At 42.0% G+C, this 18,748-nt stretch overlaps 2 protein-coding genes across 2 annotated transcripts in view; both read right to left on the reverse strand.

Annotated features, from left to right (window-relative positions):
• Positions 1–259: 259 nt before the first annotated feature.
• Positions 260–18,393, reverse strand: LOC130855729 (coiled-coil domain-containing protein 162-like). Its single transcript, XM_057739684.1, has 5 exons — positions 18,328–18,393; positions 15,701–15,866; positions 11,339–11,477; positions 2,212–2,365; positions 260–364 (listed from the first exon to the last, which is right to left on the reverse strand). Exons 1-5 carry the CDS (start codon positions 18,349–18,351, stop codon positions 260–262), a joined length of 588 nt encoding a protein of 195 aa, XP_057595667.1. The 5' UTR covers positions 18,352–18,393.
• The window catches only part of LOC130854855 (uncharacterized), a 45,495-nt gene continuing 45,100 nt past the window's right edge, over positions 18,354–18,748 (reverse strand). The window contains exons 15-16 of the mRNA XM_057737739.1: positions 18,400–18,445; positions 18,354–18,359 (exon numbers count right to left, since the gene is read on the reverse strand). Of these exons, the coding sequence (XP_057593722.1) occupies positions 18,354–18,359; positions 18,400–18,445 (52 nt within the window). The remainder of the gene's footprint in view (positions 18,360–18,399; positions 18,446–18,748) is intronic.

The raw sequence follows: 18,748 nt of genomic DNA on the forward strand, positions 1-18,748 counted from the left end.
CCCCTAGATCATTATTAGCCATGAGAATTTTAGCTGATTCAAGTCTGATACCAGCTGAAATGATGACTTTCTCTTGTCATACGAAAACATGACTCACCTTGCAGCACTGGGTTCACAGCATCATAACCAAATACCGTATCTTATACATGATCTTATAAGTCATTCACCACTGGCTAGAGTATGAAGGATCGGACCTATGGACCCAATGACACCTGCTTTGCAGTCTGCGTTCAGTTCTCTCTGTGACAAGCGGGAAGACCTATCCTACCTGCATATTATACTCTAGGGTATCTGGGCTGCTGCCCACAACTGGAAACGGTCCTCCATCTTCCAGAAATGTTCTCCAAGGGAAGAGCGCAAATGCCTAAAAGAACCAAATAATAAATATAATAACGCTGCATAATCATGTGTATAGGTAACAGACATTTGTCCATGAACAAGCTGTCTGTGTCTGCACACCGAGCACTGGGGGGTGATTGCTCTATTAGGCAGAAACAGTTCTTGATGAAGAGTCCCTGATGATGCAGAGGAGAGAGTAACAATCTTATTTTTTAAACTGATTTTTCAGAAAGTGACTAAACACAGCAGGGTACTTAAGGTTTCAGTGTTAATAGTCAACACCAGTATTTGGAAGTCCCAGAACAGTATAAAACCAATGGTACATATTTATAATCAGCACAAGGAAATGTACTCAAATTTTTTCAATATTACAAACCTTAAATATTTGTCCTTTATGACCATTGTGCTCCAATTCTAGGCAACAACTCAAAACCAATGCCGCAACCTTACACATGGGCCTCTGTCTTCTTCACATCACTGTCCAACAGCCAAGGCAACCCCTACTCCTTGGGGCATGACATGCAGCCCTGGATATAGTGGGCCTGTCCATCTGATCCCATTCTACACTTCCAGACCTGGTACTGGCTTCAGACAATTCCTAGAGTTGGAGTTGATGCAGGTAGCAGGGAACCAGGACACCTGCATCCACCTAACCCCAGGCAACACCCAAAGGCAGCAGGAGCAGGCCCAGTGGTAACGGTTCAACCCTGTCTTTGGGTCTAAATGAGGGTCAAGGCTTGGGCCAAGAGTCATTGTCTTGCACTTAGGGAAGGTAGGAATGTGAGACCTACATGGGGCTGATGCTGACATTACTCGGCTTAGCTTTGTAACATAAAAACATTAAGTTGGAGGTTTTGGAGTCAAAAGGTCTGGGCTTGTGAGGCGGTTTTAAAGATATGTCCATAGGGACTTCCCTGGCAGTCCAGGAGTTAAGACTCTGAGCTTCCACAGCAGGGGGCACAGGTTCAGTCCCCTGGTTGGAGAACTAAGATCCCACATGCCATGCAGCACAGCCAAAAAAAAAAAAAAAAAAAAAAAAGATATGTCTACAAATTCTTTTTTTTTTTTTTTTTAATTTTTTGATGTGGACCATTTTTGAAGTCTTTATTGAACTTGCTACAGTATCGCCTCTGTTTTATGTTTGGTTTTTTGGCCGAGAGGCATGTGGGATCTTAGCTACCTGACCAGGGATTTGATCCCTAACCCTGCAGTGTGGGTTCAATCCCTAATCCCTGCCAGGGAAGTCCCTGTCCACAAATTCTTTGATTCTCTTCCCATTAAGAGGTGGAGCATCTTGACCACAGCCTCATGAGATCCTGAGCCAGAGCTAGCCAACTAAGCTGCTCCCAGAGTCCTGAGCCTCAGAAACTATATGAAATAATGAAGGTTTCTTGTGTTAATCTGCTAAATTTGGGGGTAATTTGCTCTGAAGCCATAGATAACTGATACAGTTTGTGACCTAGTGTCGTCGTGACTACGAGGCAGTCTGATCTACGGCCTTCCGCAACCTTAAACTCTTTAGCTGAGGCAGGTGGGTAATACAGCTGGTACCCAGGAGCAGTAATAGTTGCCAGGATTGCATTCGATAACACATGTTGTTACCGGGCTGTTCAAAACTCAGCTGCTGACCTAATGTATGTGCGGTAATTGCTATCATTATTATGTATTACATGGAAGAGATCAGGTGTTGCTTTTGTCACCAGCTGTGAGCAGATAAGCACTGGTTTAGAGGCAGAGCCCCTGACTGGGAACAACAGCGGGCCATGGGGGCCCAGCCCACTCTGCCACGTGAGGGAAGGGGAGGCGACCAAGGCTGACGGGCACTGCGGCACAAGGCCCGTTTTACTGGGATGGAAACAGCTCTCCACACACCTGGTGGCTCCGTGGATCCAGGGGCTGTGGCAGGCTGAGCTGTGAGGCAAAAATGCTCTTCATGAGGGAGTCGCTCAGTGGTGGCAAACCATGGTGCATGCCGTCTGCGACAGACTGGTAGGCGGGAGCATTTCCAGCTGCCAGAAATGTTCTTCTGCCAAAACAGGAAGGGAATCTCATCAAAAGCAGTCACTCAAGTTTCTAAAGCTCAAAACTCCTTCCAAGATAACATTTCGAGAGAGCAACAGGCTTCTTCCTCAGCAACATCATGCCTCACTCCCTTTTCCTTACACGCTGCCCTCCACTCTCACAGGTCACAGCCCTCACGGGAAAGGCAACTACAGACTAGCGCTGTCTAACAGGACTTTCTGCAGCCTTATGGAAATGTTCCATATTTGACTGTCCAGGATGGTAGCCACTAGCCACATGTGGCAGTTGAGCACTTGAAATGTGGCTACCATGACGGAGGAATTGAATTCTAAATCCTGTTTCACTGAAATCAATATTAATTTAAGCTTTTAAGTAGCCACATGTGGCTACTGTACTGGACAGCTCAGCTGTAGCTCTAGAACAAAGACATCAGTTGTTGAATTGATTACTTCAAGACCAGCAGCTGAGATAGCAATTCTTGACCTGTAAAACCAAATTTTAAGTTAAATAAGAATAAGAGCCTGGGGTTTGAGAGAGAAAGCTTCTTGTTTTGTTTTGAACCAAACTTGGCTTTGCACACCAAGAACCAAAAATCCTGAAGGCTAGAGCATGAAATTTATGCCCTAAGTCACAAAGAAGGAAGTATGCTTGATAAATTACAGTAATTGTCTTGCCCCAAAGGAAGTTAGTTTAGTGAGCAAGGAAAGACTGTCTCTAGAGTTTAGATCTTGTGGATGCCCAAGAAAAGCTGCTGAGAGGATCAGCTGGGGGGATCCAAAAGGTCCCTAGGACAGAAGGGATCTTTTGCTTAAATCCTCCATGGACCCTGAATAGCCAAAGCAAACTTGAGGGAAAAAAACTGGAGCTGGAGGAATCAGACTCCCTTACTTCAGACTATACTACAAAGCTTCAGTAATCAAGACAATATGGTACTGGCACAAACACAGAAATATAGATCAATGGAACAGGATAGAAAGCCCAGAGATAAACTATGGTCAACTAATCTATAACAAAGGAGGCAAGGATATACAGTGGAGAAAAGATAGCCTCTTCAATAAGTGGTGCTGGGAAAACTGGACAGCTACATGTAAAAGAATGAAATTAAAACACTCCCTAACACCATACACAAAAATAAACTCAAAATGGATTAAAGACCTAACTGTAAGGCCAGACATGATAAAACTCCTAGAGGAAAACACAGGAAGAACACTCTTTGACATAAATCACAGCAAGATCTTTTTTGATCCACCCCCTAGAGTAATGGAAATAAAAACAAAAATTAATAAGTGGGACCTAATGAAACTTCAAAGCTTCTGCACAGCAAAGGAAACTATAAGCAAGACGAAAAGACAACCCTCAGGATGGGAGAAAATATTTGCAAAGGAATCAACAGACAAAGGATTAATCTCCAATATATATAAACAGTGCATGCAGCTCAATATCAAAAAAACAAACAACCCAATCAAAAATAGGCAGAAGACCCAAATAGGTATTTCTCCAAAGAAGACATACGGATGGCCAAGTGGAACATGAAAAGCTGCTCAACAACACTAATTATTAGAGAAATGCAAATCAAAACTACAATGAGGTCTCACCTCACACCAGTCAGAATGGGCATCATCAGAAAATCTACAAACAGTAAATGTTGGAGAGGGTGTGGAGAAAAGGGAACCCTCTTGCACTGTTGCTGGGAATGTAAATTGATACAGACACTATGGAGAACAGCATGGAGGTTCCTTGAAAAAACTAAAAATAGAACTACCATATGACCCAGCAATCCCACTGCTGGGCATATACCCAGAGAACACCGCAATTCAAAAAGACACATGCACCCCAATGTTCATTGCAGCACTATTTACAATAGCCAGGACATAGAAGCAACCTAAATGTCCATCAACAGATGAATGGATAAAGAAGATGTGGTACATATATACAATGGAATATCACTCAGCCGTAAAAAGGAACGCAATTGGGACATTTGTAGAGACATGGATGGACCCAGAGACTGTCATACAGAGTGAAGTGAGTCAGAAAGAGAAAAACAAATATCGTATATTAACACATATACGTGGACTATAGAAAAATGGTACAAATCAACCGGTTTGCAAGGCAGAAACAGAGACACAGATGTAGAGAACAAACATATGGACACCAAGTGGGGAAAGCAGCGGCGGCGGGGGGGGGGGGGGGGGGTGTTGGGGTGGGATGAACTGGGAGATTGGGATTGCCATATATACATTACTAATAAGAAAAAAATCAAATGGTACACTTTAAATATATGCAGCTTATTGTATGTCAATTGTATCTCAATAAAAGTTCTTTAAAAAAAAAAATATCCTCCATGGGCTTGGCCCAAGTCACGCATAAAGCAGATATCAGAAAGGAGATTTTGCAATGACTGAGGGAGAGGGTAGCACTGATGGAAGTGAGGCAGCTTCCCTGAGACGAGCAGATAACCAGGTGCTGGGGAAAGAGCTGGGGAGTGCCTGACACACCACCAAGGGGTGTCCAAGTCAGGTGCGGAGCAGCAGGACCACCAGGAGAGACCTGGGGCTGGACAGAGATGGGTGAGGCAGCCGCTCCTCTTCAGCTGCTGGCTGATTTACAGGCACCCCCAGGAGCTTAGATCACCTCTGAGAAGGATAAAGGAGGAGAATGGGGTGGCATAAGGCCCACGTTAAGGTCCTTGACATCTGGTAAAATTGGGAGGGCCTCGAACGACCTAGCTAGAAGTTCCCTCCCCACTCTCCTCCCACAGGTAAGGTCCCCTAGTCAAATAAGCTTCCTTATCAAAGGGACCAAGTACAGTCCCTGCTTATCCCCAAGTAGTGGTTTGAGTTCCCTTCCAGGCCACAGAATTATTCAAATGTACCAATCACATCCTCCTATGGGAACCAGGGGGCACTATATCTTCTTGATACGACAACGCCTGCCTCTCAAGCCCCTAGTTGTTCACTCTGGTCACAAGTACAAACCCACTGTGGCCCTGCATGGCATGCAATGTTCTGTTCCCCTCGGCTGTGAGTATATGTGACTAGCAAACTGCTGTTGATCTCATCTGTCCAGTATTTAGTGTCCCGTGTTTGGCCATCCCCATAACCTTGGGGCAGAATCCCTCCCTCACCAACAGGGTAAAGAGGAGATACTTAAAACAAAGGTAAAAGGGGATAATCTTGAATTAACTGATTTTATATCTCAAACTGACCACTTTAAACTGTAAATGTGGCTGAATGACATGGAATTGAAAAGTTTAATCTTTTTGTCATCAGCAGAAGTAGGGGTTTATGAACTTAAGTTCAAAGACGGATAAAGAGCCCTATATTTGCATATCAAACCATTGTACTAGTGCAAAAATCATATTTTTGTGAGAATTAACAAAAGATAGTTGCATACAATTATACACTGAGACACTGAATAAAAACACTGATTTATCCTGATAGCTCAAGGATGGCGCTTGGAGTTGCCTAAGGGATATATAAACATTTTCTCCTGTTTCTCATATCATTCAAATGCTTTCTCATGATTCTCAGTGGGCCCTGTCAGGGGACCCATGATTCACTCATGTGACAGTGATGTATCAAGCATCTACTATGTGAGGGGTACGGTGTCAGGAACTGTCTGAGATATAAAGATGGGTCCCACATGGGTCTGACCTTCCAGCCCAGTAGGGCCCAGTGAGGCAGAGCTCATTATGCAGCCGCTTCTGACCTTCCTCTAAACTTCCAAGGCACTTTCTACATATACGCCTCCCTTATAGATTGTATATATCTACTTAAAACAATGGTACTGCAGACAAAGAATGTTGCCTGCCACCAAGCCATCAGCCAATGTAGCTACCCCCCAATGGTGCACCCTGAGGGGAATTCAGAATAGAAAAAAACAGGATACTGGCCCTAGACAGGTAAGATGCATGTCTAAGAAATAACTTTACGGAGTCCAGACTCTTGCATCTTCCCATACATAGAAAAGCACTAAAATCATTAACTTGTGAGGTCTGTTTTTTGTGATTAGCAGTAATCCTTTGATGTTCGACCACATGGGTTTTTTGTTGTAGTTTTTTCAGCAAAAGCTCCTCTATATCCTAGCTCCTCCCTTACCTCTTCAGAGCAGATCCTCAGAGCTATCTGAGAGACGGTCTCCTGGGCTACAGTCTTCAGTAATGTTCCCGAACAAAACAATTGCAACTTATAGGCTGTGCATTTTTCTTTAGTCAACAGTACCAAAAAGCAGAGTATTCAAATGGAAACATTTATTTTCAGCCCAAATCAAGAGCCCAGAAGCCCAATAGCCCACAAACCTCTCCCTGCTTGACTCCTTCCATGCCATTCCTATGCGTTTCTCCCACCAGTCCACAAAATTATTTCTCTCTCTCTCTCTCAGCCTCTGGGTCCTGCTTTGTTTGCATCTTTCTGTTCAATCCTTGACTGTACTGCTTATATTTTAACATTTCTTTTTTGTTTATTATGATTATAATTTATAATTAAATTATACTTTAATTTATAAATTAAACTTATAATTACTAAACTTTTATAATTAAAACTTTTATAATTAAAATAAACCTTTATAATTAAACTGTTTCCCTGCCCTGCCTTGCCTTCCCAGGCCATGGCCTAAGTACTCTCCTTGCTCCTGACCTGTGGCCCTGTATGACATGGCATGATGGATGTTTCTAGGAACTGAGTATAAGAATTTGTTTTCCTGAGTCTCTCCTGTGTCTCCTCTTGTGGCTGCACCAGACTGATCATCACATAAAAGAACACAGAACATTGACTTGCTCTCTTATCTTGGTAAGTGTGTGCAGAACTTTTAACTACTAAGTGCCACAAACAACCACAATTCTTGGCAGAGTTTTAGAGCCCCAAACACCTACTAAGTCTATTAATTTATAGATGCTTGGAGACTATTAAAAATGTTAATGCAGTTCAGAGGTAAATATGACTGCTACTCTAAGCTACAGAATCATAGCATATGATACACTCTCGAGAGAGACCAGAGTCAGATTCTAGGCACCACCACTGATCAAATCATTGGTTATCCTTTTCCTCACTTTCCTAATCCCTCAGTCCAGATCACTGTCCGTAGTAGGTCCCATCTCCCCTTTACCAGCGGAACTGTTTTTTAGGGAGCTGTACAATATAATGCTATGTAAAGAAAGGAGTCTCAAGATGATACCTAACATTTTTAATACTATATCCTCTTTTATTTCCTTCCTCTCCATGGACCCCATATTTTGAAATATTTTTCTACTAAATTAAGCATTCTCTTGCTTTTAACTCAAAGCCACATAAGCACCTAGCCTAAGCTCTGAGCTGCAGGAAGAGATGAAGAAACATGATATAAAGGAAAGAACAGGATTCTGGAGTCACACAAACTGTGTGAATGCAAGGTCTGCTACAACAAGCTGTGTGACCCTGGGCAAGTCATGCAACATCTCTGACTCTCTACTTCCACATCTGTAAAGACGGTGACATGCTTGCTATCCCACAGAGCTGGCACATGATAGGAACTCAACCAAAGCAAGTTCCCTCTTCTCCTCATCTCACTCGTTCTTACTCATTCCAGTTAAAAAAAGAAAGAAATGTGACATTTTCTTTACCTGTAAAACTTTTGGGCAAGCATATCTTTTTCATCGTGCCTTTAGAAATACTGAAAACAGCTCACTGTGACAACGCACTCAGACCCTCAGCTGGTAAACCCTGGCCTGTGCCTTTTGCTGGGGTAGGTCTAAACAATGCAGCTTGCCGGCAGCACTCAAGATACAGGGAAACCATGGGAATGAAAGATCAGTTTCTTGCTTGTGACAGGGGTACATCTGCCAACTGCCAGCCCCTAATAGTCAGGTCTCCCCAGCAGCCCACTAAAATACAAGAATAGATGCATCACATTCTCCAAACTGTTTTGCCACACTCCAGCTGCCTTCCTGTCAATAAGCAGTCAAGGGTTTCCTCGAATGCCAGTCATCTTGTGTGTGAGAGAGTTACCCATAATGTGATCCCAGGCAAGCTGACTCTAACCACAGGGAGTAGGGAATTCATTGGCACATGCTAGGGTTTTTCCTGGATGCAAGGATGTGAAAAAGAAAATGAAACCCAAAAAACACCTGCAAAGTGGCCTGGAGGAGGCCTGGCAACAGTTGTGTCTCTTCACTTCTCAGGTGCTGGAGACCAGGACCACATGAGGCCTTTTCGGTATCTCCCAGAAATCCCCAGACAACCCTGAGGCACACCTTAATATCTGTGTGTTCAGAGACACTTCAACTAGATAAGCATAAAAATAAATTGAAAAAATGAAGAGAAAACCAACACAAATTCGAGGACTAAGAAATTGGTGTTGCTACTTGAGAGATCCCTTGATGTACTCCTAAATCAGGCTTATTACAGGAAGTTAAGGTACCTTTGGTTTATTTCTTCAAACTTCTCCTTTTTACTGTAATCACTCTGACCATCAATAATACATTCAGGTTAGTGGCACTTTGCATGCCATATGTTTTATTTTGTTGTATAGAATTCCTTTGAGGGACTTTTTTTTTTCTCTTTTCTGTTTCCCTCCATTCTTGAATTTCAAAGAAATCCAATCCTTTAAATCAGGGAGTGGCAAACTCTTTCTTAAAGGGTCAGATGATAAATATTTTCAGCTTTGTGAGTCATATGATCTCTGTTGCAACTTTTCAACTCTGTGGCTGTAGTGTGAAAGCAGTCAGAGATTTTCCCATAAATGAAGAGGCCTGGCTGTGTTCCCCAAAAACCGTCATTTCTGGACACTGAAATGTGAATTCCACATAATTTTCATGTGTCATAAAATACTACTCTTGAATTTTTCCCTCAACCATTTAAACACATAAAAACCATCCTTAGCCCACAGGCCTTACAGAATCAGGCAGGGGCCTGTGGCAGCAGTTTGCTGATCCCTAGACAGATGAGGCTGATAAGAACCACTGTGCCACTCAAGCATTTACCTTCGGCGCAAATGATTAATTCACCTGAAATTAAAGACAAGCTCAATCCTCAGGCATTTCTTGCACTAGCTAATAAATAACTCTTACAAGTTGGTGGCCACGCCTGGAGGTGAATGACAGGCCCTTGGCAATGTGATTCTGATGCCATCAGAGGACAGAACCAATTTCCACCAGGTCCTTGGCAGAGGACAGGTCGACAGGGGCAGAGTGAAACTTTTGTGCTTAGAAACATGCATCTTTCTTGCAACCTGAGCTGGTCTATGCCACAGAGAAGCAGGGGTCAGATATCAGGAGACTCTATGGGACAACTGTCCTGTTGTCCTTGAGCTATATCCTTCCTCTTCTCCCCTGGTCTATGGAAATATGCTGCTCTCATTCCAGGTAAGAGTTCATTCTTTTCAAAATCTGAGAAGGCTTCAGTCTACATAAGCAAAAAGTTCCCTGGGGTAAACAGTCACATGTAATCAGAGTTGCTGAGCTCTGGGAAGCACAAGGGAAGCTTCCCACCTCTTTTGGTTATCTAAAGACTTCTTGCTTGCAGGTTCAGCAGTAAGTAAAATGCTCAAGGCAAATGACATTTCTCTTCCAGCTTCTCCTTTTCTCCTGCCTCCTGCCTTCTCTTCAGAGTCTCCCTTTCCATCCATCATGCTGTTGTCTGGCATCCATCCTAGTTCTCAGGTTTTGGAGTCAAATGCACCTAGGTTCTAATTCTGGTCTGCTACTTACTAGCTGTGTGATTCCAAACACATACACACCCCAAAGACCTCTGAAGGAAAAAGGCTGGAGGAAACGCTATAAATGAGGGACTCCTGGTTCCTTCTGAGGTCCTCTGAAAAATATACTCATATACTGAAACCAGACACAGGACACAGTGCCCTCCATTCTTGCAGACTGAGTGCACCAGGGCAGAGAAAGCCCAGCAAAGCAATTCCTGGGGGAAGCAGAGTGGTTCCCCTGGGAGAACAGGAGCAAGCTGAATTCTGTGGAGCTGGAATTCAAGGAGAATTTCTGGGGTATAGTCCTATTTTTTTATCCTATGTAAATTCCTTGCAAATTCTGACTCGAGATTTCAGAGCCCAGAAGGCTAATGAACGGCCATCCTGACAACCAGAGCCTTTTATTCTACCTGCTTGACAAAGCTATAGCTCCCAAAGCTGTTTATCAATCAAAAGAAAACAAATTAGCCTGATTTTTTGTCCTGCTAAATTTGCATTCTAAAGCCAGAGTCCCCTGAAGCTCAGAGTAAAGAAAAAGCAGTAGAAAGAGAAGATATGGGTCATACAAGCCCCACGTTTCTATTCTCTACGGACACACATGCTAACCGTGGAAAGTGATTCTAATCCACAGATAAGACCACTGCCCTCCAAGGTCCCCCTCGTTGACTAAATACTCACCCTGGGAATTTATCAAATGAAGTTAATTACTTTTGACAGTTTAAGAATAAGCAGAGACCCTCAGGCCTGACCTCTTCCCTTCCTATATACAACTTATTATTTATACAGGAAACAGTGACTCTTAATCCAAACTATTTTTTTCATCAGTCATGATTAATTTTAACCAAATAAACATTCTTTTTGCATGCAGAGTATTTAATACCTACAAAGCCAGAGGTAAATTATTTATAAATTTGACTCAGTCAATTCCATTGGTTTCAGATGTGCAGTGAAAATTCTGTTCTTTCGAAAAGGTAATTAAGGGCTGAAAAAAATAAACAAAACTCTTAGAATCATCTTCAGAAGTATAAAAAATATGATTCTCAATAAAACAGTCTGTTATGCAAACTAATTATATCGAAATCACACTTAATAAAATCAAGACTATTATTATCCAGCAAGAACACAGGTCACCTCGACAGCCTCTGCAGCCAAATGCATTTGGTAGCCGCAGCGTTCTGGGTCAGGCTGTGCCCCGACTATTTAAAGCTCATTATCTAATCGTGCCAAGAGTGGCCGCCCTCCATAATCACTCAAAAACACCTGCCCCGCAGACGTTAACAAACAGGATTAGCACTCCAGCCCTTACCGGATGAGGTACCTCACTGCAGCGTCAAACTGCAGAAACATAACCTCTCTTCGGAGGAGAAGGACCTGCGACACCAGAGTGGGGTCTTGGGGACTCTGGAGGCTGTCAATCATTTTCTGTAGCTCTAGAAGCTCAGACCCTAGAAGATGGACGGCATTTTAGTCAGACAGTGTGAAATACAGGCTACCCTAGCTACCCTGTGAACCATCATTTCATTTCCAAAGCTAACTTCTTACCTAAATTAACGTCTCTCTCTTTGTGAGTATACTAATTATATGTTTTGCAAGATCAGCAAAGCCTTATGTTCTAGAACCCAAGGTCTGATTTACCTTTCCTTCCTTCCTTCCTCCTTCAGGAATGTAATAACTTGCTTTGTTTTTCAGCAGAATAAGAACATACTATTGAAAGAAAGTTTCAAAGTTTATAAGGCTACAGGCACTAAATAGATTGAAAAAGAGAAATTATAAGGAATGGGAAAGTATAGGCCTCAGTAAATCTATCAGGGACTTGAAATTACTGTAAACCAGCACTCATTTCTCACAGCTGTCCCATTCAAATCAGCCCTGGCACTGGCTCATCCTGTCAATGGCTCATGGATTAAAGAAGACTCAAGACCATCCAAGGCAAGCAAAAATATGTATACATACATGTGTACATGTATACACACACACACACACACACATCCTTCTAGGAGATTCTCATCATTTCAGGAGTAGATGTGAGAGATCCTAAATTGGCTTATTCCTTGGACCTTTACTGCAAATGATTTATATGTTTTGGATGGAAATTTAAGTTAGGGGTCTCAATAGTGGTTTGAGGAACCTGGCATGGATCTAGATGGCTGTACTAGCATCTCTATTATTGGCTCAGGAAATGAGCTGCTCAGAATGGGAGAGCACAGCAAGAAAATGATGAGCCCTTAGGGAGCATTGGTGGGGCGGATGGGTGGGGCCCATTTCCAGGGCTACCAGAACGTCAGCTGATCTGAAATGCTCACCAGCTCCCTGTGGGTACAGTGATAGTTTTCTACTTGAGAGGACATCCCTGCTATGGGAAGAGAAGGATTATGGAAACTGATCACTGTCCCTGATTGTAGCCCAAGTCAGAAGTGAGATGGGAGACCCACGAGGCATTTCTGGAGTTACTCTATGGCAACAGCCCATCCAGATGTGAGCAACCTTGTACCCTATCTGGCCTGGTACTGGATCTCTTCCTACATTTCTGGCATGGAAGGCAGGGGAACTGAGGGAGCAGGGAGGCCATCCATGAGAGCCTGATCAGGGCAGATTCAGGTCTGAGAATGGTTGCTAATATGTACTTCAATATATGCTCTTGGCTTTAGGAAAAGATGAGCTGTCCAGATTTCATATCCATTTGATGTTTTACGCACAACAGAAAAATGTTTTGTGGGTATTTTCCCAGTCACAAAAGAATTGGGGCCAATCATTAGACTTTTTATGAATCCCCTATAAATCTGATGGTCATATTGGGCTGAAAAGAAACTTCCACCAGAAGAGGAGTCACAGAACAAATTGTATAAGGACTTTAATAATTTTGTGGTGGACGGGAGGAGGGATGGTCAGTGAGCCTTATTTGTTCAAGGTCTAGTGTGATTGTTCTACAAGCAATACACTCTGTCAGGCTAGGCAGCAGCCAGGGGAAAAGGTTTATAATCCCCTGCAATGACAATGGAAAAAGAATATAAAGTTGCACATACCCTGTGATTTAAGCTCTGTAAAATGTATTTGGGCAAGGGCCAGAAGGAAGACAAGATAAATAAAAATATTTCACTTGTTACAATGGTTGGATTATGGGTGATTTTTCTCTTTTCATTATTTCCATTATTGTTTATATAATGCTATGTGTGCACTTTTACATGATCACTTCCCAGCAAAATTGCTCTGTGCTGACAGGTGGCATTGTGATTAAAATACAGATGTGGAGGAGGGCCTACCTTTCCTTTGTTATGCATGGATAACAGTCCTCATCTGAGCCTCCCTTTCTTGTGGGGTCACACTGCTCCGTGAGAGCGGAGATGGCGGGCACAGGCAGGGAAGGCAGCCTGTCTGCGAGGATGGGGCAGAGGGTTGCCATGTGGTGGTGGGGGTAGGGTGGGGTGAGAGTAGACCCTCTATCAGGAAACACCAGGAAACAAATGAGTCTCTTCTTGTGCCTTTCCCCAGGAAGTCTCCCTTCGGGAAATCAGACACAGAGCAGAATCCCAATGGCCCTGCCTCCATGTGAACACTCAGAGCTGGTACATTTTGTTCCTGAAACCCTAAATTCAGCTTGTAGTGTCTGGGTTTAATTGGCTTCTAATCCTTTACAAGAAGATCGCAGTGTAAACTCCCACATTCTGACTACATCCTCTGCTTCACACTGACTCCAAAGGGAATTGCTGGCTTTCAGGGAAGGAGAGAATTTGGCAGGGTCCACAGAACTGGTCCACAGTGTCTAAGAGCTGCTTCCTCAGTCAAGTGGGAGGACCACAGTTGAAATTTGAACTGTCTCTTTAAAAAATATTTTAAAGCACGTAAGTCTACAAAAGTTATTTTAACTCCTAATAGCTCTGAAATGGCTAAAAGCAGTTGGGTGGGTATATGAACAGACCCGTCTCATCTTCTCACCTTAGTTCTCCTTGCCTACTCTGGGAAGCAGGCTAGGAACTGAACAGCCAAGCCTTTTTAAAAAGATGATTATCTTAGAATGGAATTTTTTTAAAGTTCGGTTTGCTCTTCACCTATTTTCAGCAAAGCAGAGTATGTAAAACTTTGCACATTCTCCCTGGAGCACAAATGTTTTTACTGGCAACAGGACAAGGTGTGTGTCTCTAGTTGCACACCTTGGAAAGCCTGGCCCCCAAATATTTCAATGGTTTCCTGTCCATAAGCATACAGATAGTAAGAAATCAATTTCCTACATCCTCAATTCTAGGTCCTCAACAGTTTGGCCTCATTTGCCACTATCACTCAGTGTTGTGCTGGTGGGTTCATCATTCTCTGGACTGGCCACATGTAGTCCTACTTGTTAGCTTTGCCAGTATCCTTTTCTCGTCCTCCTCCAGGACAAGCCCTCTTATTTTTCTCCATTGATTCACGTGAGGGCAAGTCCCCCTAGACCATTTTCCCTGAAGACTCTTCCCTCCCAGCTGCTAGAAAACTTTCTATGTAGTGACTTCTTTTGGAAACATGTCTCTGGCTCTATTTTGGCTTTTATTTCATCTCCATATAACACCTGTCTCCCCTTCTCGAGGGCAAGGATGGCATTTTTTCCAGCCCATCCTCCTTTTTCCTGTCCCTCATCTAAAGTCTACACCCTCCCAACATCCAGCTCCACTGAGAGCATCTCAGTTTATTTTCTGAGTAAACCCATTTTACAACAGTCCCCAAATTAGCTAAAGGAAAGGAGCTAAGAGTGCTTTGGAACATCTGTAATCACTTGATGCTTATACTGAAGACCTGCTAGTAGGTCTGCAACAATTCTGTGCTTTCTGCTGAGGCAGCAAGGCAGCACCAACCCCTTCCCTTCTCCATGCTGCCTCTCCTCAGACATAGGCATCAATCTTTCTCCTGGAACAAGTCAGAATCTCCCACAAACGTTTCCTTGATGCACCGGCCAGAGAGGAATAGATTCAGATTATATCACGTTTGTTTTAAGACCACTAGATTTAAATAGGCATGTTACCTCATTTCTTTGTCTCTTCTCACACTTTAAAATCCTTGGCTACTATGTTATAATATATTGCTATTAATTGATTAATATTTACATGACTAATGACAATTTCGATGGGAGTCAAATTATTAAAATAAGATCAGTTTCACTGCTTCTGATAAACCCAGCTTACTAAGCATTTCGGTGTCTGTAATTTACGTCAGGCATTTATCTGAGAACTTGTGCTGAGTTAGAGTTCTTGGATTAGCACCGGGCAGATATAAACTAAAGCCTCAATTGTTCTTATTAACAGGACTACTGGGTCATTGTTATGAGGGCTCTCTGCAAGCTTCTTGACAGTGAATGCTTGGCCTTGACCTTGCCACGTTAGTTCACAAAGGCCAGGAGGGGAAAGGGAATGAAAGCAAACTAATATTTAATGGGGACTTATACATCCTTCTAGAATTTTTACAGATTTTAATCTACAGAACATCTCTCTGAGACAGGTATTAAGGGCTTCATAGTAATTAGCTAGATGGGGGAGATCTTTCACAATGTATATGTATATCAAATATCACGTTGTTCACTTCAAACATCTGACAATTTTATTCTTTAATTATGCCTCAGTAAAACTGAAAAAAAAAAAAAAAAGAGCTTCATGGAATTTCAACTGAATATTGAAGGCAATTTTAATTAACTTTAATGACTTACCAATACCCTCAGCTCCTCCCCTGTCACCTCTCAAAGGGTTAGGACAGAGAGGAAATTCAAAACGTGCTGGACAGTTTCCAAGTTTAGCAACGCTGAAAAGGTAGGCCACAATGTCATGGAGAGGGGTTATCAGCTGTAGAGTTAGCTTTAAGGCTCTAAAAGCGGCCTGTGGGTAAAATCGATACAAGGAAATAAGTTTCAAGAAGTTACTAAGGGGATGTAAAAATATATGAACATTGATTAGGGAAAATATATTTAAACAAGAATATTTAGATAAACATTTTCACAGTATAATACAGCATAATAGTTACAGGATAATATCTGAAAAAAAGAACAACAAGCCTTTTCATGAACTCGGGTTATATATGTCCTTGGACAAGGTAACTCCTGCCAGGGAATTAAAGCAAAGTATTTCTCTTTGTTTAAAGCCGTTGGTGGCCAAAAACACATCAAAATGTGTTTGTATGACCAACCATCAATGAATTACAAGGGTCGCAAATAAATTCCTAGCAGGGACTCATTCAGTCAATGTTGCCGTGAGGGAATACCTGTAAACAAAACATAACTACTTATCAATATAGTTTAAACACATGACCAGAAAACAATGGCTCTTAAATATCAACATTCAGTGAAGGAAAAGAGAAAAATTATGATTTAATTGCAGAAGGTAGTAGTTTTATATTTTTTAAAAAAAACCCTAAAAATTCTTCAGGGTGAATGAATAAAATAAAGAGTAGTTCTATTTCTAATTTTTTGAGGAATCTCCATACTGTTTTCCATAGTGGCTGCACGAATTGACATTCCTACCACAAGTGTTCCCTTTTCTCTACAACCTCACCAACACATTTTCTCTTCTTCTTTTTTTTTTTATAATAGCCATCTTAACAGGTGTGAGGTGATATCTCATCACGGTTTTGATTTGCATTTCACTGATGATCAGTGACATCGAGCACCTTTTCATTTATGTGTTGGTCACTGGTATGTCTCCTTTGGAAAAATGTCTGTTCAGGCCCTTTGACTGTTTTAAAATCAGATTATTGGTTTAAATTTTTTTTGTTTGGTTTTTGCTTTTGCTATTGAGTTATATGAGTTCCTTACATATTTTAGGTATTGCCCCCTTATCAGATATATAGTTTGCAAATATTTTCTCCCCTTATGTAGGCTTTCTCCTTTTGTTGATTTTTTTCTTTGCTAGCAGAGGCCTTTTAGTTTGATGTTATCCCACTTGTTTATTTTTGCTTTTGTGGCCTGTGCTTTTGTTGTTGTATTCAAAAAATCATTGCAAAGACTGGCGTCAAAGAGCTTTTCCCCTGTTTTCCTCTAAGATTTTATGGTTTCAGTCTTACAGTTACGTCTTTAATCCACCTGAAGTTAATTTCTGTGATTGGCATAAGACAGGGATCCAGTTTCATTCCGTTGCGTGTAAAATTACCATATGATCCAGCAATCCCATTTCTGGGTGTATATCCAGAGGAAATAAAATCAGTATATCAAGGAGATTATTCGTACTTCCATGTAGCATTACTCACAATAGCCAAGATATGGAAACAACCTAAGCGTCCGGTGGATGGATAAATGGATAATGAAAATGACACACACACCCCTGCATGCACACACACAGGAATATTATTCAGGCATAAAAGAGAAGAAAACCCTGCCATTTACAACAACATGGGAAAACATGGGTGACCTTATGCTAAGTGAAATATGATCTCACTTATATGTGGAATCTAATAAAAATGAAAAGGTCAAACTTATAGAAAAGTGCTTGCCAGGGGATGGGGGAAATGGGGCAATGTTGGTCGAAAGGTACAAACTTTATTACAAGATAAATAAGTTCTGAGGATCTAATGTACAGCATGCTGACTATAGTTAATAACACTGTATTTTATACTTCAAATTTGTTAAGAGTTAGACAAGCATTCTCACCTCCAAAAAAAAAAAGTAACTATATGAGGTGATGAATGCATTAACTAACTGTGGTAATCATTTCATAACGTGTATGTATATCAAATCATCATGCTGTACACTTTAAATATATACAATTTTATCTGTTAATTACACCTCAATAAAGCTGGGGGGAAAAAAGAAAGGGTGAGAAACCTAGATCGCTAAACCGGTTTTCACTTACAAAGAAAAATCAGAATGTTCCCAAATTGCCTTTTTCAACACTGCATTTTATTTAGCTGATACTTGAATGCTTTATATATTTCTGTACCTACTCTTTTTTTAATGGTTACCCCCTATCAGTAAATGAGGTACTTAGAGGTACCCCTCGAAAAACAGGAACCAGCTAATTACTGTGATTAAGTGTGATCTCAACCTCTCCTTAGCTTCAGCGCATCAGGGCGGGGTTTTCTTGGAGTTGGGGGGGAAATTAAGGATTAATAAGGAATGTCGGAAGCTCCAATTAGTGTTCACTAATGACCACGGAGAAACAGAACTATGAAATAATGAGGCACAAGGGGAATTATAATAAAGCAGGCAAAAACATGAGGAGCTGTGAGATTTCAGTTATTACATGTTCCTGGAAAAAAACCAAGAGATATTCTCTGAAATTGATATGTTTAACTGTGGGACATAAAAACAGCCAATTTCCATTCTGGCACACATAAAAAAATACAAACCTTTTCTGGCAGAGTTTTGAACATAATCACCACTTCAGAAGGATGGGGTATGAACCATAAATTGAGGAAGACTTTCCCGTCAGCAGAGAGCAAACATCGTGGCCGGGGCTGGAAACTCCTGCGGCAGGAGGAGAAAACTCCTGTGAGCACAGTGTTTCTCTCTCTGAAAGGCATGTCCGCGTGAACTATTTACACCGCTGCCCTCCAGCCACAGTGCCGCAGCCCGCATCGTGGTGACACACACACCCAGCATCTCAGCCCGAGGGCAGCAGGCCTCCTTTTCATGCCGCTCACAAGTGGCCACAGGTATAAATAACTCAACAGGAGAAGAGCAGTTGGGCTGGTTTTAGCCTCAGCTGTGCTGGGAGGAAGGCGTGGGCACAGAGGGAGGGAAAGGTGTGATGAGAAAGGAAGCAAGCAG

This window comes from Hippopotamus amphibius, chromosome 6 (genome assembly GCF_030028045.1).
Source record: "Hippopotamus amphibius kiboko isolate mHipAmp2 chromosome 6, mHipAmp2.hap2, whole genome shotgun sequence".
NCBI lineage: Eukaryota > Metazoa > Chordata > Mammalia > Artiodactyla > Hippopotamidae > Hippopotamus > Hippopotamus amphibius.